Genomic DNA, 23,974 nt, shown 5'->3' on the forward strand with positions numbered 1-23,974 from the left:
GGATTACGATTTCTGTGCAATATGATGCTGGATGACCTTATCACGATAACCCATGATTATAAACCATTATAAACACAGAATCAACAAAAACATCTGCGAAACGCACCTGGCGCATGGCTACATTTCTCAAATAAATCTGATCGAGGGTGGGGAAATCTGAAATCTCTGAAAGGCAAGACAAATTTATGACAGTCATGAAATTCTGCAACAGCAACATGCACAGAATGACCTCCGTATAAAAACCACCACTACTCACATGTTTCCCCGGAGAAGAACATGCATTATGATAGTGCCATTTTCTGCAAGAAAAGGCTTGCACATCAATGCGTATAATACGGTATTGCTATGATCAAGAGTACATAAACCTCTTGATATGATGGGAAGGCCATCATTTACATAATTATTGATATAGGGCATTCCATTGATTGGTGACAGAAAAAAAAACAAAAGAAATTATAGCAATAAAAACTGCTTTATGGCAGTTTTCTAAAAAAAGTTATTGTGTTCTAGTCCATTGACCCCGTCTAAAAAGTAAGAAATTACCGAAAAGTGATAGCTGAAAATTAAAATTTCACACAAAACCTCACAATAATCACACACAGAATTAAAGGCTACATGTAGAAGACCTTTTCCCCTCGTGATCCTCTTTCCTATGCATGCATGTTGCCAATTGTTGGTGCAGTACAAGTTAAAGTTGAAAGCAGCAGTTCAATTGTTGTGATTATTGTGAGGTTTTGTGTGAAATTTTAATTTTCAGCTATCACATTTCGGTAATTTCTTACTTTTTAGACGGGGTCAATGGACTAGAACACAATAACTTTTTTTAGAAAACTGCCATAAAGCAGTTTTTATTGCTATAATATTTACAGGTCTCACCTTCCTGGGCTTAGAGCTGGACACAATGGCTCTGGAGATCCGCCTTCCACCCTCAAAGCTGACTAAGCTATCTACCGCCGTTTCGGCCCTCGTCCAATCCGGCCGGGTTCAGAAACGCGACCTCGCCTCCGTATTGGGCAAACTCTCGTTCGCGTCCAGAGCTGTACCAGCTGGTCGCACATTCCTGAGACGCCTGTACGACCTGGACAGAGCAACTCGGTCAACACCATTGCACCAATGGCTACGCATTTCGGCATCGGCAATGGCAGACCTGTTGTGGTGGGCAGAGGCCCTGACCATATGGAATGGGAAGTCATTCTTCCTGGTGGATGAGTGGACGCCAGCCTCCGACAGGCAACTACAGACTGATGCCAGCGGCACTCACGGTTATGGTGCCTTCTACAACGGCCGGTGGCTGAGAGGAGAGTGGACAGCCCAGAACGAGAACGAGAACATTGAGTTCAAAGAAATGTATGCTATCATAGTTGCCTGCGCGACCTGGGGTTCTGAGTGGAGCAGGCGATGCATTCAGTTTCAGTGTGACAACAAGGCCGTGGTGGACTGTATACGCTCCGGTACCTGCCGTTCACCGCCAGTCATGACACTTATCCGGGCATTGTATCTGCTGTGTATTGAGCATGACTTCTTGGTGTCAGCTGTCCACATTCCTGGTGTCACTAACACTGTCGCCGATGCATTGTCTCGCAATTTGCTGCAGGTATTCAGGCACCAGGCCTCGGAAGTAGCAGCCGAGCCAGATCAGCCAGTCTCGCCAACTTTCCGTTGACAGACTCCGTGCTACAGCTAGCAGCACTGGCAATAGCACCATCCTCCCGCCGGACGTATTCTACCGCCGAGACCCGCTACTTCCAGTTCTGCCAAGTGCATGCCTGCAACCCATTGCCGGGCGACGACTTTACTTTGTGCTATTTTGCTGCCGAGTTGTTCAGGACTCTTCAGCCTCGATCTGTCCGTGTCTACATGTCGGCAATCCGCAACCTTCATGTGGAACTTGGCTTTGCTTACCCGACGGGCCCAACAACTCTCCTCGCTAGGGTCCTGCGGGGCATCGACAGGTCGTCATCGACACAGCGTCATCGTCTGCCGATAACCACTCCACTTCTCAGGGAGATCTGCCGGCATGTTGCCGTTCCACGCATGCGGCACCCTCACGACAAGGCCATGCTAAGGGCAGCTTTTTCCTTGGCGTTTCATGGGTTCTTCCGTTGTGGAGAACTGACTGCTGGCCTGAGGCGATGTGATGTGACGATCAGTACTGACCAGCGGTCGTTATCGGTAAACGTGCGCTCATCTAAGACGGACCCCGACAGCACGGGCCACACAGTATTGGTTGGAGCCAGCACGGACGCACTGATCTGCCCAGTGCAGGCCATGGCAAACTACCTGGCGTTTCGCCCCGGCGGCGACCATCTGTTCACTTATGCTAATGGCCAGCCGCTTACAAGAAATGCAGTGTCCTCTGAACTGCGCAACCTGCTGCCACTCTGTGGGGTCACGGACCCGAGTGCATATGCCAGTCACTCTTTCCGGATTGGCGCCGCAACATCAGCGGCCATGGCAGGTGTCCCCGAACACATCATCCGTATCATGGGTAGATGGCGCAGTGATGCGTTCCACCGCTACATCCGGGCTGCTACAGCTGACACCCTGCGAGTGTCACGTCAATTAGCTGCAGTTCAAAGTCATCAATGGTAGCTGCGGGTTAGTGACCACATCATGCCTGAACTGCCTAGCTTTAGCTTTACATTGCTGCTGTCAGTACAGCACAATACACCAGTCGTATTTCATTATTACTCTCATGCCATATTGGGGATATTGGGAACGGGCAGTCTATCTCCGCAGCTGGCTCATTTCAATCACTACCGGTCGCAGCTCCTGCCCACAGCAGGCCGACCGTCTCTCGTTCACACTCTGTGTGCTCCAGGTCACAGCTCCTGCGCAGAGCAGGCCGACCTGTCTGTCTCTCTCCCTCTCTCACACACACTTTGTGTGCACCGGGTCACAGCTCCTGCGCAGAGCAGGCCGACCTGTCTTTCTCATGCACGCCAGCTGCTCCGCCCAATATCCCTGATATGCCAACCAGAAAACAATGTGTTCTGAGCCGGGTGCATGCCTGTATGTGGAGAGTGCGTTAATGGTGGTTTAGCGTGTGCGCTAAGCCCTGTTAACGAACGTGGAACATCTACCACCCATACTTAGTCTGATGATCATGCATCGGATTATGATGTCATTGCTATACATGCGCATGCGCTGCGCGCGCCACTCTCCCACGCATGCATTCCAAATCTTGCTTTAGAGAGAGAGAGAAGGAGAAAAGAGAGACTCCTTTGTCACTTTTGCTTTCCGACGACTTGACTGTTCACTGGTTTGTCCGTCAGTTGTCAATTTCCCCTTCCCTCCCAACCCCATTCGACTGGGGATCACTATCTCTCCGTCACTGTCACCATAATTTCCTCAATAACAGTGTCAGTACAACTCTTGTCAATATACTTATATCGGGTGAGGGCAGTCTATCTCCGCAGCTGGCTCATTTCAATCACTACCGGTCGCAGCTCCTGCCCACGGCAGGCCGACCGTCTCTCGTTCACACTCTGTGTGCTCCAGGTCACAGCTCCCGCGCAGAGCAGGCCGACCTGTCTGTCTCTCTCTCTCTCACACACACTATGTGTGCACCGGGTCACAGCTCCTGCGCAGAGCAGGCCGACCTGTCTTTCTCATGCACGCCAGCTGCTCCGCCCAATATCCCTGATATGCCAACCAGAAAACAATGTGTTCTGAGCCGGGTGCATGCCTGTATGTGGAGAGTGCGTTAACAATAGTTACACTTTCACACCAAACTAGCTCGGTGCAGCACCAATCACTGCAAGGGAACCCGACCCTCCACCATCGCCAACTCACGAAGCATGTGAACTGGACCGTGACGGGCCGACCGAGCACCCCTGACACACAACACAGCGGAACGTAGCAGCGCGAAAGACACCCGACAACGATCGGGTGGTGTCTTCAACTTCATTCTCCCGAGTCAAGCTCCGTATGAAGACACCCAAGAAGAGGATTGCCTGATGAGTCCAGCGGGGACGAAACGTACGTCGCAATCGAGCTATGTCGTTGCTGTGTCATCTTCTATGTGCCATGCGCTACTTGATGTATCAGCCTGCTATGCCGGATACCGCCAACCATGCATCGACCAGGCGCCAGGCGCGAACTGATGGTGGTGGTGGTGAGAAGGAGAGCTCGGTGCTAGAACTTTGCAGCCTAGAGAGCGTGTGTGGGCAGGCGTGTGTTTACCGCCATATTGCCGGGTGTGTCTTTACCACCATATTTATCAACCATAAGTACAGCTGCAATGGTGTCTTCAACTTCATTTTCCCGAGTCAAGCTCCGTATGAAGACACCCAAGAAGAAGATTGCCTGATGAGTCCAGCGGGGACGAAACGTACGTCGCAATCGAGCTATGTCGTTGCTGTGTCATCTTCTATGTGCCATGCGCTACTTGATGTACCAGCCTGCTATGCCGGATACCGCCAACCATGCATCGACCAGGCGCCAGGCGCGAACTGATGGTGGTGGTGGTGAGAAGGAGAGCTCTGTGCTAGAACTTTGCAGCCTAGAGAGCGTGTGTGGGCAGGCGTGTGTTTACCGCCATATTGCCGGGTGTGTCTTTACCACCATATTTATCAACTGCTTGTGAAACCTGAGTTTCTTCAGGAAGCTGAACGTATTTTCATCGGCACGGGCATCCAGATTGTCACTAGTGGGGTGAAATATCTGGGTAGTCCTATTGGATCTGAGGAATTTGTTAACACATTCGTGCATCACGCAGTCTCCCAGTGGTGTGGTCAAATTGATAAACTAAGTGGTTTCGCGGTATCAGAGCCACATGCTGCGTATTCCGCGTTAGTACATGGGCTGCGGGGTCGTTGGAATTACTTACTTCGGACCACTGCGATAGCTCCCGAGTCACTTGAGCAGCTTGATATTGCTTTGGCAGGTGCTTTCCTCCGTGCCATTACCGGACGGTCGTCCTTTACGGACACTGAGCTTTCGCTTCTTCGGCTTCCTGCTCGGCTCGGTGGCATTGGCCTGCCGTCTGTTGTCGAGATGGCGAGGGAGCAGTTGGAGGCTTCTGGCCGTATTACCGAGGGTCTCACGACGCTCATTAGGAGGCAGGAGTTCCCAGATGGTCCGGATGAGGTTGATGGAGTTTTATCCGCCGTAGCTTGTGCCAAGCTGGAGTGTCGTAAAGTGGCGCGTGAGCGACAGGCAGAGCGCTTGCGTGCTCTTCAATCGCACCTGTCTTTGGAAGTTAATCGTCGCGTGGAAGAATAGGGTCGCCCAGGTGTTTCACCCTGGCTGTCGGCGCTCCCTATTGCTGAGCATGGTTTTGAATTATCCAAGGGAGACTTTCGCGATGCCATTGCGTTACGCTATGACTGGCCGCTTTGTGACACCCCTGCTGTATGTGCTTGTGGGGCGGGTTTTTCCACTAGCCATGCTTTGAATTGTGCTTTTGGTGGATTCCCAACTATTCGACACAATGAACTACGAGACCTGTTCGCTGTTGCCTTGACCGAGGTTTGCTCCTGTGTGTCTGTGGAGCCACCTCTCGCCCCTGTCGAGGGTGAGGTTTTTCAGGCCAGGTCGGCGAACACCTCTGTCGAGGCTCGCCTTGATGTGAGCGCTCGAGGCTTCTGGACGCGTGGGCAAGATGCATTTTTTGATGTAAGGGTGTTTAATCCTGACGCTTCTTCCTACGCGTCCAGAAGCCTGGACGCGCTCTTCCGGCAACATGAGGGCGCTAAGAGACTGCAATATCAGGAGAGAGTAGTCAATGTTGAGCGTGGTGCCTTTGCACCTCTTGTGTTTTCCGTGAATGGGGCTGCTGCGCCGGCATCCACGGCCTTCCTCAGGCGCCTTTGCCTCCTTACATCTCAATCTTCGGGAGGTAGCTATTCGTCGTTGATGAGTTATTATCGTTGTCGGGTGTCTTTCGCGCTGCTACGTTCCGCTGTGTTGTGTGTCAGGGGTGCTCGGTCGGCCCGTCATCGTCTAGTTCACATGCTTCGTGAGTTGGCGATGGTGGAGGGTCGGGTTCCCCTGCAGTGATTGGTGCTGCGCCGAGCTAGTTTGGTGTGAAAGTGTAACTATTGTTATTATTCTTATATATACATCAAGTATTACTAAATAATTGAGAGGCTTTGAATCGTTTTTATCAAAATCAAAATATTTGCCGGGTTGGAAGGTGGGATCAAAAAAAAAAAAAAAATCATCATCATCATCATCATCATCATCATCATCATCATTTGAACAGCCTCTTCTACGGGCAAGCAAAAAAGCAATACATCAAAATTCAAATAGAATGAAAAAAGAGAGGAAAATGAACACAAAGTGCACTGGAACTCAATATAAAAAGGAACGCAAAGTGCAGTTGAACACAATGAGCATGGGGCATGGGGCCACCAATCGGAGAAGACCGGCTCATAATGGAAAATAAAAGAACAAACATAAGACACCCGTACACATCAACGTGCTCTAAGGGTATGGCAGCTTGTTAAAAAGCTGTGGCGCTGGCGCTTGTATGATGCCCGCGAACCACGTATGCAGGTAATACACCAGCGGAGCAAACACAGCGACAATACAGATCGAAGTTGTCCCATGACTACAGAATAATGTACCTCAGGATTTTTCTCAACAACAAACGATACCAAATTTTTCAAAAAACGAGACCCCTCTGGCCCACACATGCCTGAAGTTGAAAAACTAACGGTGTAAATGATGCTCTCTCTACAATATTTACACGGGCATCATCATCATCATCATCATCATCATTAGCAGGTTTTTCAGGCCAGGTCGGCGAACACCTCTGTCGAGGGTCGCCTTGATGTGAGCGCTCGAGGCTTCTGGACGCGTGGGCAAGATGCATTTTTTGATGTAAGTGTGTTTAATCCTGACGCTTCTTCCTATGCGTCCAGAAGCCTGGACGCGCTCTTCCGGCAACATGAGGGCGCTAAGAGACTGCAATATCAGGAGAGAGTAGTCAATGTTGAGCGTGGTGTCTTTGCACCTCTTGTGTTTTCCGTGAATGGGGCTGCTGCGCCGGCATCCACGGCCTTCCTCAGGCGCCTTTGCCTCCTTACATCTCAATCTTCGGGAGGTAGCTATTCGTCGTTGATGGGTTATTATCGTTGTCGGGTGTCTTTCGCGCTGCTACGTTCCGCTGTGTTGTGTGTCGGGGTGCTCGGTCGGCCCGTCATCGTCCAGTTCACATGCTTCGTGAGTTGGCGATGGTGGAGGGTCGGGTTCCCCTGCAGTGATTGGTGCTGCACCGAGCTAGTTTGGTGTGAAAGTGTAACTATTGTTATTATTAGGAGAAAGGAAAAGGACATATGGAAACGAGTTAAGAGTAACTCTCCACCACTGTAACTAGATACTATATACAGTCAGAAAGTGCAACAACTAGGCACAAAACTGACAGAGTACTGAGACATTCGACGTCCTGACACCTAGCTTCAACACATCTCCGTAGCGCTAACCGACAGCCTTCCAACTTGGAAGGTTCAAGGTTATGGAAAGACCAAAGAGGGGAAGGCAAGCGCAACGAAAACGAGCACAAGCTACAGTCCCAACGGAACAAAGAATGTCGATTGTCACTGGACGATGACGAGACCAGTAGGCGATTTGACAAAGCGGTCTAACTACAATTCGAAGCAGCAAAGCAGCACACCACCCAACTTGGGTGGGTCAAAAATATCAAAGATAAGTTAAGAAGGGGGAAGCTTTGCGAGAACGAATTGTATAAGCCGAAATCTAAACTCCTACAGTACTCCTCGGAGCTACGGAGATGTGTTGAAGCTGGGTGTCAGGACGTCGAATGTCTCAGTACTCTGTCAGTTTTGTGCCTAGTTGTTGCACTTTCTGACTGTATATAGTATCTAGTTACAGTGGTGGAGAGTTACTCTTAACTCGTTTCCATATGTCCTTTTCCTTTCTACTTTTATTATTGGCTCAATACCCGAGTTTCAAATTGTTATTATTCTTATATATACATCAAGTATTACTAAATAATTGAGAGGCTTTGAATCGTTTTTATCAAAATCAAAATATTTGCCGGGTTGCAAAGTGGGATCAAAAAAAACATTAGCATCATTATCATCATTAGCATCATTGGAAACGGCCTCTTGTACGGGCTTGAAACGGTGATAACCGAGATTATGTGCAAAAATCGTGATAGATATTCAGGTAAAAATATGACATTTAACAGTTGAATGATTAGTACCAAGTAGATATTCAAATGCTGATTATTTTACCAGATAGATATTGAATGACAGATGATGTTACTTTACCAAATAGTTATTTAAAAAATGTGATGTTATCCATAGTGATATTGTTGAGAGGCATAGCATAAAAATTCACTATGCGGCCAAACGACACTGGGCCACAAAGGAATTCACCCGCCGTCTGTTACAAGACCCTCGGCAACCACGAAAGCACGTAATGGCCCACCTCAAGAGGCAAAACGACAGGCGGGTACGCAACATACCCATGACAACAGGATATTTGAGATCATCATCATCATCATTAGCATCATCATCATTATCATTAGCATCATTATCACTGTGCTCGTATTGATTGGCAGAGAGCGGCGCCCGCATCCATCACTCGACAGTTTGCAATCAAATTTCCATTTTAAGACTGACAACCTATGGCCTTTCAGTTTTACACCGTCGAATAGATGCAGATCTCGCCGGATGATTGCAAAAATGTCATCCCTATGCCAACAGCGACGTTTGAAATAATGCGCTTGTAGAATGAAGAGTGTTTCACTGGTTTCCTCGCAAACCCACACTGACATCAGACACAACCATTGGAGGCCTCGAACTATTAGAAGACTGTATTACCAAAACATGTTCTCAAAACACCATTGAAGAATCTAACTCAAAAAGAACAAAAAACGGAGAGCTGGGGACGCACGTACCCGGCCCCGTACCGGACACACAGCCAATGAGGACGCCACCGTAGCGTCCCCACGCTTGGCTGGCAAAGAAAGCAGCAAGCAAAGAAAATCGGCCAGCTGGCGCAGTTCAAACATCTTGAACGACACGCGCAAAGCAAAACACGTGACAGAAAATAATGCTTGATGTCATCTGTACTCACGCGGACATGCAAAAAGGTCGAATCTACACAAAAGCGAGTGCCGCAAGAAACAGCACAAATAAAATTAATAATAATTCAAACAGCGAAGAACTAGAAAGGCAGATTTCTAATTATCGAAGAACAAGAATGTATCGTAGAGTAGTTGGCTTAGCGGTCGGTTTGGGTTTCTGGAGCTCTGGAGAAGTGACTTGGTGGCTTGCTTTGCTTGGACACGGGAGAAGAAGCCTTGGATGCGGCCGCTGCTTTTCTGTCACGTGACTGAAGTGCCTACTACTACTGCTATCGCTGGATGTTGGATGTTGGCTTAGACTGTTAGAGGTCGGTTTGGGATTCTGGAGCTTTGGAGAAGTGACTTGGTGGCTTGCTTTGCTTGGACACGGGAGAAGAAGCCTTGGATGCGACCGCTGCTTTGCTGCTGTTTTCCAGTGTTGTGCTGGGTTTTGTTTCTTTTTTTCCTTGTGTCTGGCGTGTATTTTGAGTTAGCAGAGTTTCACCATCTTGTGGCATCTTCATCATCCCTGGACTCGCACTCCTCGCGTTGGGATGCCGTGCGGCTGGAGGTGGTATTGCTAGCTTCTCCCTTACAGGTCGGCGGAGCGCGGTGTTCATTACCGATAATGCCTTGTTGTCAGTGTATGGTAATTGGAAAGTGTGCCAGGTGCTCGTGCAAGACCTCTCACACCGTCTGTATAGATTGCTACCCCAGTCGCAATACCCCATCGACGTGCAGGAATCGCGGCACAGCATCGACCGCTGATGACAGTTCCCGACCCGCTGGCGATAATAGTAGTCAAGGTGCAGGTCATCCTACCAGTGTCGTTTCGCAACCCTCTGGATGTAGGTAGGTAGGTAGGTACATTTTTATTTGAATTCGCGTGATGACGACCACCCAGCGCCTGACCCGGGACCTCCTGCGAGATTATCGTCCTCGACTCGTGCTGTGCCTGTGTTAGCTGAGGCATCGTCAGTGAGCCTGATTGATATGGAGACGGTGAGTGGCGACGGACCAACATCATCAAGCCAAGCCATTCCACCATTGTTGGCCACGGCACCTCCCATCGCGTTGCTGGAGGTTGAGGGCTCGGGCGCTTCTCAACGGGACGGGTCTCTTGGTGGGGGACGCCCAGTGTCTTCGGCACAGGCGCCTGGCATCCCAACAGCCGGCCTGATGGAACCCAGTACTCCGCTGGCCCAGGAGATATACGACGAGGTGGTTCACTGGAGGAAGTCATTCTTCAAGATACCATGTGGTTCTGTTGGGAAGGAGCTTGTTAATGAGCTCTCTTCCTACATCAACAAGTATGTTCAGTCTGGCGGAGACGACACCGATGCGCTATTCTACTTTTCCATCCTGCCGGTTCTCACGCTGCAGCGGACGGCAGCTAAATGTACAGACAAGGAAAACAGCGGTCATCTACAGAGGCGGATGCGGCTTTGGAAAAGTAACGACATTCAGTCTTTACTGGAGGAAAGTCGCTCTCTTCAGCGCAGCACAGGGGGTCGGGCCTCAGGCAACAGGAAGCGCGGACAGGATGATGCGGCTCGACGTTTCGCCGACTGTATGACTGCTGACAGGGTGAATGAGGCGTTGAAAAGTCTGCAGCCCGAATCCACAGCCGGCACATTGAAGCTTGAGGACGTGGTGACGTCTTCTGATGGCTCTCAGGCAACCGTGCGCCAGCTATTGCAAGAGAAGCACCTGCAGCGCAGGCTGCCTCCCCGGAGGTACTCTTGTAGGGTGCCCGGGAGAACGTCCACCCAATCCGATTCGACTCGCTCACGTCCTCACTATTGCGAGACACGGCACTGCATTGCGAGGGCTCGGCTGGACCGTCTGGTCTTGATTCGGCTTGTTGGCGAAGGATGTGCTCTTCATTTAAAGGCGCATCGACAAATATGTGCAATGCATTGTCTGGACTCGCGCACCTCCTTGCGAGTTCCAACGTTGCACCCTCTGGCCTGGTACCCTTTCTCGCGTGCCGACTTGTGGCTCTGGACACACACCAGGCTTCTTGTCCAGAGCCACAAGACCCGAGCATTTCTGTATGAAACCGGACGCTTCTTGAACATCTTGGTTGACAACTTTCAATATCGCTCTGGTAATGATGCGGCGCAGGAATTCCCCAAGTTGTCAACCAAGATGTTCAAGAAGCGTCCGGTTTCATACAGAAATGCTCGGGTCTTCCTGCGGGCATCGAAGCTGCTGTTCATGCCATGCAACGCCTTTATGATGATGAGTCTTGCGAGGCTGTTCTTTTGGTAGACGCACGTAATGCCTTCAACTGCTTGAACAGACAAGCAGCTTTGCACAATGTACAATACCTGTGTCCACCTATTGCGACAATACTGAAAAATTCGTATAACACCCCGGCTCGACTCTTTGTTGCAGGTGGTGGTGAGATTTCGTCCGACGAGGGCACCACGCAAGATGACCTGTTGTCCATGGTCTTCTACGCTTTAGCGACGCTCCCTCTAGTCCAGGCACTGCAGGTTGTGCATCCTACCGTACGGCAAACGTGGTATGCAGATGATTCGGGTGCGGGTGGGCAGTTGACTCGTCTCCGTGGATGGTGGGACAGCGTTGAGGAACAAGGCAAGCTGTACGGATACAACACCAACCCGGAGAAAACGCTTCTTCTCGCGAAGCCCGAGCAGGAGGAGGAAGCCTACAATATGTTTGCTGGTACTGGCATACGTATCGTGACCGGCGCCACGAAATACCTAGGCTCCTACATTGGCGAGTCTGATGCTGTTGCCGAGCATGTGCGGCGGCGAGTAGGCGAGCGGATTGCGGAACTAAAGGCACTATCGGATGTTGCGCGCACGGAACCGCATGCAGCCTATGCTGCCCTGACACATGGTCTTCGCGGCCGGTGGACCTACCTCCTCAGAACAGTACCTTTTCCAGCCGATTGCCTCTCTCAGATGGATGACATGACGCGCACGGTATTGATACCTGCGGTAACTGGCAGGGAGGCATTTTCGGACAACGAATGGGCTGTTCTTCAGCTTCCCACACGCCTGGGTGGCTTTGCCGTGCCATCCCTGTCTCAAATGGCTAATGGGGCTCTGGAGACGTCGAGGAAAATCACATTAGATCAAACTCTGGAGATACTCGACCAGAATGACCGGTCCAGGCCCTCGATATCGATAGAGCATGCAATTCATTCAGCCCAGCGAGCCAAGTCAGCAGCTCTGGCGGAACGGCTAAAACATGACGAACAGCGGTATATGAGCGCCAAGGAAACACTTACTCCGCTTGCCGCCCGCCAGTTGGAACACCTTTCGGCCAAGGGTGTATCGAGCTGGCTCCACACCCTTCCGCTGCGTGAGCACGGCTTCAGTCTGTCCAAGTGCGACTTCCGCGATGCCATTGCGCTGAGGTACGGATGGCCTCTGAGGGATGTCCCGGGGAAATGCGTGTGTGGCCGGGATTTCACCGCGGCTCATGCGATGTGCTGCCCAACCGGGGGCTTCCCTACCGTTAGACATAACGAGGTACGAGACATGATAGCGGACTTAGTCACGGAGGTGTGCCCTGACGTTTCTGTGGAGCCATTGCTCGCGCCGCTGGAGGGCGAAGTCTTCAGAGCTGCCAGCACCAACACGGCACATGATGCCCGATCTGACGTCCGCATACGTGGGTTTTGGACAAGGGCACAGAACACTTTCCTTGACATTCGAGTCTTTCATCCTGACGCCGCCCCGTACGCAAAGAAGCCCATCGCTGACCTCCTTCTCCAGCACGAGAGGCAGAAGAAGCTGCAGTGCAGCGAAAGGATTGTCAATGTTGACCGTGGTAACTTTACCCCGCTTGTCTTCACCACGGCTGGCAGTGCATCCCCAGAATGGTTGCGGTTTTTGAAGCGATTATGCGCTATGCTGGCACAGCATGATGGCAAGCCCTACGGCGAGGTTATGGCCTATGTCAGATGCCGTCTGTCGTTTGCACTCCTCCGAGCTGCAGTTATGTGCATCAGAGGGGCTCGCTCTGCATACCATTAGTGACTTCACTCCCTCGCACCCAGACGCTGATTTTTTGGAAACAAGTTTCTATACTTCCGATGGGAGAATCCGACATGGCAGTGCATTTCGGCGTGGCCAGGTCAAATTGTAGAATATCGCATCGAGTGAATTGCTTTATCTGAGAGAGGAGATGTTCGTGCCCTTGAGACCCGAAGTCCCGTTTCCATACGACAAAATTTAGGAGCTCTGCGCTCAGCGCTTTTTCAGGGTATGAATTTCGGGTTGTTCTGGTCGGGTCGCAGCGTCGCGGATTATTCCATCGTCTTCAGCGTCGAAAAGCTACTGGCCATGTGAAATTACAAGGCCTGGGACGCTTTCGTCTTCCTCTACCAGCGAATTTGTTCTGCGCCAGCATACCTAAGTATGCAATTTCGTACGCGCAGTTTGAGTGACGAGGCATGTTCACTGTACACTGTACTGCATGCACGGACTGTGCGGTCGTTCTCGATTCTCCCATCGCTCCCATTCATTTCTGTTTCCAGCAAAAGTCCAACTTGGCGCACTTCAAATCACTATAACTCAAGAATGGCTGGGCCGATTCGAATAATACTTACAGATTTCCTATGTACTACGCCTGGGAGAATCGAATGAGACCAAAATCGAAGCGATCGGAGCAAGTTTTGGAAATTGGGTGTAGTCACTAATACCATCGACCAGTAAATGCATTGCGCCCACTAGCCATGGCTGAGGAACGGATGTAACAGTGGTGTGTATAACCTCGCTAATGGCAGTGTCCTCAATGCTAATGGACGCGTCATGTTTTTGTTTATAATTTAAGGTGCAATTTAGCGCTGATGTGGGTATTTCTTTGCTTTTCTTCATTTTGGTCCTTTAAAATGAAGCGGCTTTTTATTTCCTTTTTTCTTATTATTATTATTAGACACAATCTCATAGCATGTGACAAGCATAGCTAATGCAGGGACAGAATTCCCTGAGACAAGGGCGTTGAGCCAGCCACTGCAATAGTAAGCTAGGAAAACAAAGCAAATATGAATTACAGCAGAAAATGAATGGAAAATTACAAAGAAAAACGATTAACGGAAGTGAGCACTATCAAAATTCGTGCATCACCCAGGTATTCGAGAATGTTCTTCGATGATAATTATTGCGTCTAGTTCAGTTGTGATAGTAGATCTTTAAACTGACCAATAGAAGAACAAGTTTTCAGACCGTATGGTAATGATAACCAATGAGAGTAGCCGGAAAACAAAGGGGACTTAAGATACTGGGCTGACTTAACAAGAGGCAGGATGAGCGCGTTACGGGTTGAGCTTGTCGAAAACCAATTGTACTTCATCATGTGTGAAGGGGTTTTATGAAGAAATATTTTATGAATCAGTGTACAGAGATGGTGCTTATGACGAACGGAGAGAGGAGAAGTGTGTGCAAGTCGATAAAGGGCATCCGAAGGAAAACATCGATCCTTGTTGTAAAGAATTTTAAGTATAAATCTATGGTGGACTTTTAATTGGTTCAGAGTTGTGTCAGAAAGGCCACACCAAGCGGTATCGCAATAGTCGAATATAGGGAGAATATAGCACTGATAAAATAATAGTTTACACTGGATGGGCAAATGAGTGCAATGTGGTTGTAGTACCCCTAATGCTGAACTGGTTCGCTTGCATACACAGTTGACATGTGCAGCCCAAGAGAGTTGTCAGTCAAACATCACACCTAGATGTTTGTGCTGAGTAACAACACGGATAGGCATATTCGAGTCAGGGAAGTATAATGGTTGATCAGGAGGGGATGAAGAAATATACATGGCTTCTGTCTTGTCTAAATTGGGCTGGAGTTTCCACGTTTGCATCCACATGACAGTGCTGTTGATGCGATGCTGCATGGTAAGGAGTAATTGTGCAGGGGAGGAATCAGAACAGATAAGGCCAGTGTCATCCGCATACAAACTAACATCGGGGACAACTGAAGGTAGGTCATTAACGTAAAGCAAGAATAACAAAGGACCCAGAATGGAACCTTGGGGCACTCCAGACGTTACAGGGAGGGGATCAGACAAGAAATAAGACAAGCGAACAGCCTGAGAACGAGCAGACAGATACGAGGATATCCAACGCAAGGCAGCATCCTCCACCCGGAAGGTGACCTCCAACTTGGCAAGTAAGCCACGATGCCAAACGGTGTCGAATGCCTTAGCCAAGTCGAAAAACACCATTCCCACATGCTCCCCACAGTTCCTCTTTGTCGCTATGTCTTGGACAAGTCGAGTCACCTGGTATTGAGTTGAGTCACCACGGCAGAATCCCGACTGAGCTGGTGAGAGAGCCGGAGCGATGTGCAGGTAGAGGGAATCGAATACAATACGCTCACAAAGTTTGGAAACTGTGCGCAGCAGAGAGATGGGGCGGTAGTTTGCCGGGCAAGCACGGGAGCCTTTATTCTTGTAAAGCGGTGTCACGATGGCGGATTTCCAATCCTGTGGGAATGTACCAGTTCGAAATGACATATTAAAAATAATGGCGAGAGGATAGGCTATTGATGGTGCAAGAGACTGCAGCACTTCATTCCGGATCCCATCTGAGCCGGGAGACTTTCCACATTTCAGGCGCTTCAGATATTTCCGAACTTGAAACGTAGTGACAGTGATTGTACGGAACGGAACAGATATGAAAGGCGACTGGGACAAAGGGGGAATGCGCCACGTAGGATCATCAGGTAGCCCAAATGAGGTGAACTGAGTGTTCAGAACATCAGCTATGCTCTTGGGGGACGTGGCGACCGTACCGTCGGATGCTATCATCGTTTGGGGCATGACACGGCCGGAAGTGTGCCGCTGTGCTCGCACAACTGAAAGAGTGTAGGTCGATTCGGTGACGTTAGTGATGCTTGGATGGAGCGTATATATTGACGATGTGCTTGCCGAGACAGGTGCTTTACAGCATTCCTTTGTCGGTTATAAGCTGCATGATTTACTGCTGTCGGATATTTTTTGTACACACTATATAGATCACGCTTGCGTTTTACAGCAGACCTGAGCTCAGCAGTAACCCATGGTGGAGATTGCATGCGGGGTCGTGGAGATGTCACAGTGTGGGTGGCTCCGACTGAGGTGAGGTGACGACGGAAGGCGGACTGGAGCTCACAATCAAAGTGAGGAAGTGTGTCATTAACATCAGTGTACGAGTTCAGAGTGGACCAGTGGTAGCCAGCTAAATCAGCGTTGATTAATTGCCAAAGGTGCGAAGGTACTTGTTTGAAGCGATACAGTGAAGAGGGAGGACCAGTGGAAGAGTTGGGGAAGTAGTTCGAAATAGGGGCGTAACATAAAGTGCAAACAATCTGTATATGGTCAGACATACCCAAGGGAGGTGCTTGATCAATTGAGCGCTTCTTCTTTTGCACCGAGATATTATTTCTTGCTGTTTTTTACCGGATGTGTCACGACTTTGAATTGAATTGAATTTTCCTGAATTGATTTGATTTTTAGCGTTATGAGCGGCTTTATTGACATTGCTCTTCAGATTGGATTTTTTATTTTTTATTGGCCCGTAAAAGAGGTTGCAATAGAATGTATCGTAGAGTCCCAGCGCAACTGCCAGAGGATGCTGGCACCCACCAGACGGGTGGTGGCTGCCCCTGCCAGAGAGATAGAACGAAAACTGAAGAAGAGGAGCCACGTTACAAATAGTGAAAACGCACAAGGTAAGGATAAGCGAGCGGTGTCCAATTACGACATACTGAGTAATATACATGTTAAACGAAGACAAACACTAACAAATGGAGAATCTTCCAACAAAGAGGGTTTTCAAAGATGCAGACGGTGTTTGTATCAAATGCAACCCAAAAACAATGCTATGCAAACCAAAAACTGTTCAATGCCAAACAAAAAAGGTTAGTGAACCGAAGTCAAAAACACAAAGCTGTGGCACATAGCATATTCCCTACCTAATGGCACTACTTGCCGTTGTGACATGACATGAACTAAGCGACAGTGGCACAGAGCCTAGTCCCTACCTATTTGCTACACAGCACATTGGTCAGTGTTCTTCAAGGAGTTCATGTTTTCCTCGTAGGACTACTGAAAGTAGGATGGAAACTGGTCATTTGAAGTCGTAGTTTTGCGTATCCTTCCTGAGGTTTGGCTTTCTGGCCTTCTTGTTAGGATCTTCACGGAATGATCTCTCTAGCTGGTCTGTTCTGTGCGCTCCCCTCTGGTATGCTCCGAAGACAGTTGATACTGTCTTGGATAGCGAAGCAGCGCCGACTGTATCATCAAATACTAATGGTTGGAAGTAGGCTGGCACAATCTCTTCGGGCTTATTGCCGTCCAGAACGAGAAACAGCTGCTTGAGTAGGTCTTTGGACACGTTGCTCTTCAGCTCCAGGCCAGTTTCCTGCCAGTTAGCAAGGCTCTCTTTCAGCTCGGTTTTCACCTGGTCACGGATAGCTGGATTACAGCCTCTGATTTGCAGCCGCATCAGAAGAAGACAAGTGTTGGCATGGTCGACAGTCTGAAATACAAAGTGAGAAAAGGGAAAAGGAGAATGAAGTAAATGTTTTTACTGAGACTTTCATACTTGGAGTAAGACAGCACTTATTGTACAGTTCTACATCCATACCTACAGTCTGACCCAAATTTAGCCTTGGTAAGGATCAGTGATCAGGGATGGTCTCACTAGTACGGAAAGTACGTCATTGTCTGTAGCCGTTTCTCGAAAGCTCTCATTGATTCGCATGGAATATCTAGCGTGCAAGTTACTAACCTTAGTAGTACAAGAAAATAGCTCAGATGGCTACTACAAGAAGGTGGCTCATGCTCGCACACTACCGTATATAGCTGGGTCCATCTATCATAAAATACTGCTGTGGCGATGGACTGGAGGCTAAATTGGGGACGATTGCTACATGGCCTAAGGCTGCCACTTTCTAAGCTTAAAAGAGAGGACGAGGGAAAGAAAATGCACAGTCAATTTGCCTGCACTGTCACGCGGCAACCATTAAAATCTAACAAAGCAGGGAATGCAACTGAATGCTGTCTATTAAAGTTGGAAACATTTGTAGGAAAACAATTCACGGTTCGTGCTGGGATCAGTTGGACTACATGTAGTTCTTAGTTTTTTTCGCGTTTGTAGGAACGCCACAACGCCACCACCCACAAATCAAGGCTTGGAACTTGGAATAGCAGAGAGCTAAAAATTTCATAAGTGGCGGCTTACCCCTTTGACAGAAATGGCTTCTCCACCCTTGGTCCAGTCATCAAGCATTTATTTTGCTTTCGGTGAGAGTGGAATCTGCTCCCTCTCAAACTGCTCTGGGTACTCCAGCCGCTCCAAGATTTCCAACGTGCTGGTTGTCCACTCGAACACATCAGCCACCATATGCATGCTGGCTTGGGCTGGGCGCAGATTTTGGTGTTGCTTCAGTGCTTGAACGTGCAATTGCCCCTGTCCATTCTCGGCCTGGGATTCTTCCACTTGTGTGTGAGTAGCAGCGCTCCAATTATCCTGTTTGGCTGCATACTCCTTAGTAGGTGTGGATACATGCTTGTCCACATGATCAGCAGTATCCATACTCCTGCTATCAGCAAGGATACTGTCAAGATAGGAAGGAGAAGAAACTGTGGTATCTGGAGAAACAAAAGGAGACCGGGAAGTATATTTATGTGCAGGATGGTCGATCTCCATAATAGATTCTCTGCACACTACACCTTGGAACACCATTACCGGCATGTGCTGCAATCTCCAACACATCACTTTTCACTCACAGATCAAGGGTCCATTACATGGGGCAATGGTTTACTAGAGCAATCACACTCACGACAAACTTCAACTACAACAAGGAAAACAAAGACCGCGAAGGCAGGTTTTATGGAGTTGCGCAGAACAAGAGCAGCTACTTGAAAATATTTTTGTGGGTGAAAAATACGTTTTTTGCCCTCTTTCGCAATGCTCAGTCAGAAGTCGCAGAATTTACTGTAACTGACTATGATTGACAGCATGATATTTGTGTTCAGAAGGTGGCAGGAAATCTGTGTTTGAGTTTATGACTCGTACTTTGAGTTTCATGCTAAAGGCTCAGACAACGGAAAACTCAACATATGCAACAAACAGAGACATTTGACTCCTTTATTCAGCACAGCGATCACATGATTACTACGTAACTATACTCTACCTATGGCCACTGATAAGCGCTATGGCAGGGGCATCGGACACAGTATGGTTACTACGGTATTGACTGTACCACTTTTGGACCCAGTCATCCCGTGAATCAATAAAATACTGTATAGCAGGAAATTTTCGGACGGAAATATTTTCGGACAAAGCCAAAATTCCACCTTTCATACGGATTTTATTTTCGGACAGTGCTGCATGCTAAATGCAAGTTTTCGCAACCAGTACGCATGTACAGTGTACATAGTTTCACATGAACAATTTTCAGTACGGAATTAATTTTAGCACAAAAGAGGCCGTGTACGAAATCGTACGGAAATAAATTCCGTCCGAAAATGTCCTGCTTTACAGTACACTGATCTAGGATTTCAATTTCCACATTTTTTGGCTCAGTAACCACACTTCCACGAGTAAACTGTACTTCAGATGGCTGTACCACACTAAAATACCTTCCGACTCCCCTGTATGGTATAATAATGATCTGCTTTTGCTACTATTGACTGCGAATAACAAGTGCCGGAAGTTTGTGTGGTATGCTCAACCATTGCATTCTTCCCATCTGGCTTCATTTTCCAGGTAATCATGGATATTTCGAAAAAAGGTCTTTGAAATTTCAGTGAAAGGATCAAAACTTTGACCAATGCCATTTTTTCTCGCATTTCGTACTGATGATACGATTCGTAGTTCTACTTTTACGGAACGTGCTCACCATAATGGGGAATAGCGACTCCGATACGCCATCTAAGTGCTCAATGGACAGTCCACGAGGAGAAAGTTAGGGATGATTATCGGGGATCCGATCACTCAGGTACTCAGAGCGGTAAACGGCCGGAGCTCGCAACTACCGGTATCTGTTGCTCGTGCTGCTGAATTCGTCTAAATCACCAAAATAAACGTTTTCTTCAGTACCTACGGGCAGACGCAGGAGGAATGCTGCAGCTCTAACGAGGAATGCTCTTCGCCTTTATCCACTAAATAGACAAACAAAACACATACTGCATTCAGTTTTCTCGTGACGCTGAAACATTGCATCTCGGTAATGGTGCAAGACAGAAACTGGGACGATGGTAATGTTTGTGAATGTTGCTTCGGCGCAACGGAGAACGTGAGGCTAGAGTAAAGCGCGATTTGGCTCTCTTTGGCGTGTCCAGCAGCAGTACCGGTACTAGCACTGGCAGCAGTATAAGTATAGGATATTGCACGGTTCCGAGAGGATGATTTTTTAAATCCCCAAGGGGATTATGAAAAATAATCCCCGCGAACACTGTGCAATATCCTGTATAGACCACACTTTTCGGGTGATCAGCAGCGCTGCATGCAGCATGAGCCAGTTCACTGTGAACGGAACACCGAACGCGAAGTACCGGTAGTTCTGATATAGTCGTTTGTTCGTCGCCTGTCCAGGTTTTGATCCACTTATTGGTTTGACTGAGGCGAATGCGGATTGTCACACACTTTCTTTGGTTTGTCTCCCAAGACGAAGGCTCATGAACTCTGCTGCTTGTTGGTAGCTGACAAGACCGTGGGGAAAAGCGATACTGATAGCGATCAAGTGAAGACGACGAAATAGTAGATAATTATTGTAATTATTTGAAAATAATTTGAGGTGCTCTGTTCGTCTGTCACCTACTGGCGTGGAGGCGATTTATTCCCTACAAATCAAAGTCTCCCCCCCCCATCCAATTCGAGGCACTAACACGACAAGTGGTGCTACGGGCAGCGCTCAATACCCATGGTGCTGCAGGTCCCTCGGGAGTCGCCGCCGACAACTGGCGACGCATGTGTTCAGGTTTCGCCGACATCTCCGATCAGCTGTGCGACGCAATTGCAGCATGTGCACGACGGCTAGCAACGACCTATGTCCATCCATCAAGCCTGGAGGCCTACGTCGCCTGTCGCCTGATTCCCCTTGATAAGAAGCCAGGCGTGTGGCCCATCGGCATAGGTGAGGTCCTTCGCCGGATCATGGGGAAAGCCATCCTCTCCATCACGAATGACGAAATTCAACGTGCAGCCGGAAGTCTCCAACTATGTGCTGGCCAAGACGGAGGTGTGGAAGCAGCCATTCACGCCATGAATGACCTCCATCAGCTGGATGACACGGAAGCAATCCTACTGGCTGATGCAACTAATGCGTTCAATTGTCTGAACAGAGAAGTATGCATGCGGAACATCCAACACACCTGCCCGTCCTTAGCTCCGACAGTCATCAACACATACAGAGAGCCGGCCAATCTGTTCGTGAGCGGTGAGTGTATCAAGTCCAGCGAAGGTACCACCCAAGGCGACCCGGTCGCTATGGCGATGTACGCTCTCGGTGTTCTCCCCCTCATCGAAGAAGCAGCAACAGACGGTGCCACGCAGTCTTGGATTGCGGATGATTCTGCCGCAGGAGGCAAGTTGCAAGCAGTACGAATTTGGTGGGATCGCCTCAACGAGAGTGGTCCATCGTACGGCTATTTCCTCAACCCGACCAAGTCTGTCCTCCTTGTCAAGCCACGGTTTCTGGATGAGGCCGCCAGCATATTTGCTGGAACTGGAATTGACATCCGCACAGATGGATGTCGGCATCTGGGAGCCGCGCTTGGCTCAGCAGAATTCTCCCGCTGCTTTATGGAGCGCACGGTTCAATCCTGGGTAGAGGAGGTGATGTCGCTCAGCACTATTGCTTCGTCACAGTCCCAAGCTGCATATGCAGCGTTTGTTCACGGCCTGCGAAGCAAATGGTCCTTCCTGTCTCGAGTCATGGCTGACCTACATTTGTACATGCAGCCGTTGGAGGATTCCATCAGAAACAAGTTCATCCCCGCTCTCTTAGGTGGCAGGACCGTCAACGATGATGAGCGACAGCTTCTGGCTCTGCCCTGTCGACATGGTGGTCTGGGGCTCATCACACCTGCCTCCCTTGGGGCCCAGTACGCCCACTCCAAGACCATCGTTGGCCCCCTGGTGCGGCGCATTCAGCAGCAGACTGCCATGCTTGGCGATGCCCTGCAGGAAGTGCGGAAGAACAAGCAGCTGTTGAGGGCGAAGGCAAACACATCACTCCAAGCCGAGGCCGTCGCTCTGCATTCTGCCGCACCTCCAGAGGTTCAACGTACCATCGACCTTGCTTCGGAGCGGGGGGCATCCAGCTGGCTCACCTGCCGGCCCCTAAAGGCCCACGGCTTCACCCTCACGAAGGCTGAGTTCCGCGATGCTGTGCACCTCCGGTATGGCTGGCACCCAGTACGACTGCCAACATCATGTTCCTGTGGACAGCAGTTCACCGTCAGCCATGCCCTCTCTTGCCCGTTAGGCGGTTTCCCAACCCTCCGCCACAACGAGGTACGCGACGTGACAGCTCGCCTTGCGAAGCGTGTTGGCCACCAGGTGGCTATTGAGCCACATTTGCAGCCACTCACTGGAGAGCAGCTCCGGTACCGTACTGCTGTGGGCGACGACCAAGCCCGCCTTGACGTGGTGGCTAGTGGTATTTGGGGAGGGCGGTTCGAGCGCACCTACATTGATGTCCGGGTGTTTAACCCTTTTGCGTCCTTGAATCGCCTCAACTCACTTGCTGCTAGCTACACCCGTCACGAAAAAGCCAAGCGCCGTGCCTATGAGCAGAGAATCCGAGAAGTGGAACACTCCAGCTTTGTTCCCGCCGTGTTCTCCACTACGGGAGGCATGGGGAAATCTGCCACCTCTCTGTACAAGAGGATAGCGTCCCTCATCGCCGACAAGACGGGAGAGGCCTACAGTGCCGTGATGGCTTCGATCCGGTGTCAAATCAGCTTTGCCTTGGTCCGATCCAGTGTGATGTGCCTGAGGGGTGCTAGGCGGCTCTATGCACCGGTCTTTGCCGCGGACTCAGCTGCTCTTGTTGTTGCCGAGGCGGCTATCCCCTGTTGAGGTTGATGGCCGTGCTCATTTATACCATGTTCTCATAATTTCTGCTTTTCGTGTCATTCTTGCTTCTTGTGTTTGTTTGTTCTTCTCTAGTTCTCTTATGTTCGCGGAGAGGGCGGAGAGCCGGAACACAGTACCTCTTATTTTTAATTTTCTCTTTAATTACTTACTTTTTTTTTACCAGGCGTGGGCCATCCCCTAATCATAGGTGCCAAAATAAAAAATCAAAGACTACAATGAAGAATTGTCAGACACTGACGTCCGTCCCATGGCTTAGCCAAGAGAGCTAGGGAGGCCAAGAGAGCTAGCTCCCTTGGCTGTTGTTGGAATATGCAAGAATGGGCCTTCCACATAAGGTCTAACAAGGAGAAGTGGCTATAGTTATGAAATGAACACCGGTAACCATGGAGACAGACCACACTCTCATTATAGATACTGGTTATAAATAGATCGAATAAGGAAAATGATCTGATAACCTATGAAGAGTAAAGAAATCGAACCAATGACAACAAATACTCGTCCAGCACACGAGTTGTCATAGCAACACAATAACAGCTGTCCACTAATTTTTATTCCCGTAGCTATGCAGAAGACGTTACTTCAGTAACGTCTGGCGCTAGCCAGGGTCCACACAGCTTTAATTTTGGTATTTGCAAGAGTACATACATGTAACCCCCAGAGTGTGCAACTCCCACATACCCTGTTGTCCCGACAGAATTTCAAGTCGACGTCATTATTTATGACGCAATGCTCCTTGCATTGAATGCATGCAGCAGTGATTCACAACATGTGTACGGGTGTCAACGCATCACACGTTTTTCTTTGCAATAATTTGTACAGGATCGATCGGCTTCCGTCAACCACAGGTTCCGGATTCT

The 23,974-nt window shown here is 49.2% G+C and overlaps 4 protein-coding genes across 4 annotated transcripts in view; 3 read left to right on the forward strand and 1 right to left on the reverse strand.

The window, feature by feature from the left end:
- Positions 1–23,974, forward strand: part of LOC135823142 (uncharacterized) — an 88,711-nt gene that overhangs the window by 30,261 nt on the left and 34,476 nt on the right. The window lies entirely within an intron of this gene.
- On the forward strand, positions 902–1,663 carry LOC135823023 (uncharacterized). The gene has a single exon (XM_065335860.1). The coding sequence runs from the start codon at positions 902–904 to the stop codon at positions 1,661–1,663; it is 762 nt and encodes a 253-aa protein (XP_065191932.1).
- On the forward strand, positions 1,858–2,592 carry LOC135823024 (uncharacterized). The gene has a single exon (XM_065335862.1). The coding sequence runs from the start codon at positions 1,858–1,860 to the stop codon at positions 2,590–2,592; it is 735 nt and encodes a 244-aa protein (XP_065191934.1).
- LOC135822436 (uncharacterized) lies at positions 16,607–18,431 on the reverse strand. Its single transcript, XM_065335203.1, has 2 exons — positions 18,252–18,431; positions 16,607–17,546 (listed from the first exon to the last, which is right to left on the reverse strand). The coding sequence occupies exons 1-2, from the start codon at positions 18,297–18,299 to the stop codon at positions 17,136–17,138; spliced, it is 459 nt and encodes a 152-aa protein (XP_065191275.1). The 5' UTR covers positions 18,300–18,431; the 3' UTR covers positions 16,607–17,135.

Source organism: Sycon ciliatum, chromosome 8, assembly GCF_964019385.1.
Source record: "Sycon ciliatum chromosome 8, ocSycCili1.1, whole genome shotgun sequence".
In the NCBI taxonomy this organism is placed as follows: Eukaryota; Metazoa; Porifera; class Calcarea; order Leucosolenida; family Sycettidae; genus Sycon; species Sycon ciliatum.

Excerpts from the sequence above, each read along its gene's own strand:
- LOC135823023 (XM_065335860.1), top strand. The coding sequence starts at position 902 with ATGGCTCTGGAGATCCGCCTTCCACCCTCAAAGCTGACTAAGCTATCT.
- LOC135823024 (XM_065335862.1), top strand. The coding sequence starts at position 1,858 with ATGTCGGCAATCCGCAACCTTCATGTGGAACTTGGCTTTGCTTACCCG.
- LOC135822436 (XM_065335203.1), bottom strand. The coding sequence starts at position 18,299 with ATGCTTGATGACTGGACCAAGGGTGGAGAAGCCATTTCTGTCAAAGGG. Across the intron at positions 17,547-18,251 it reads AAGCCATTTCTGTCAAAGGG|ACTGTCGACCATGCCAACAC; the intron begins GTAAGCCGCCAC and ends TTTGTATTTCAG.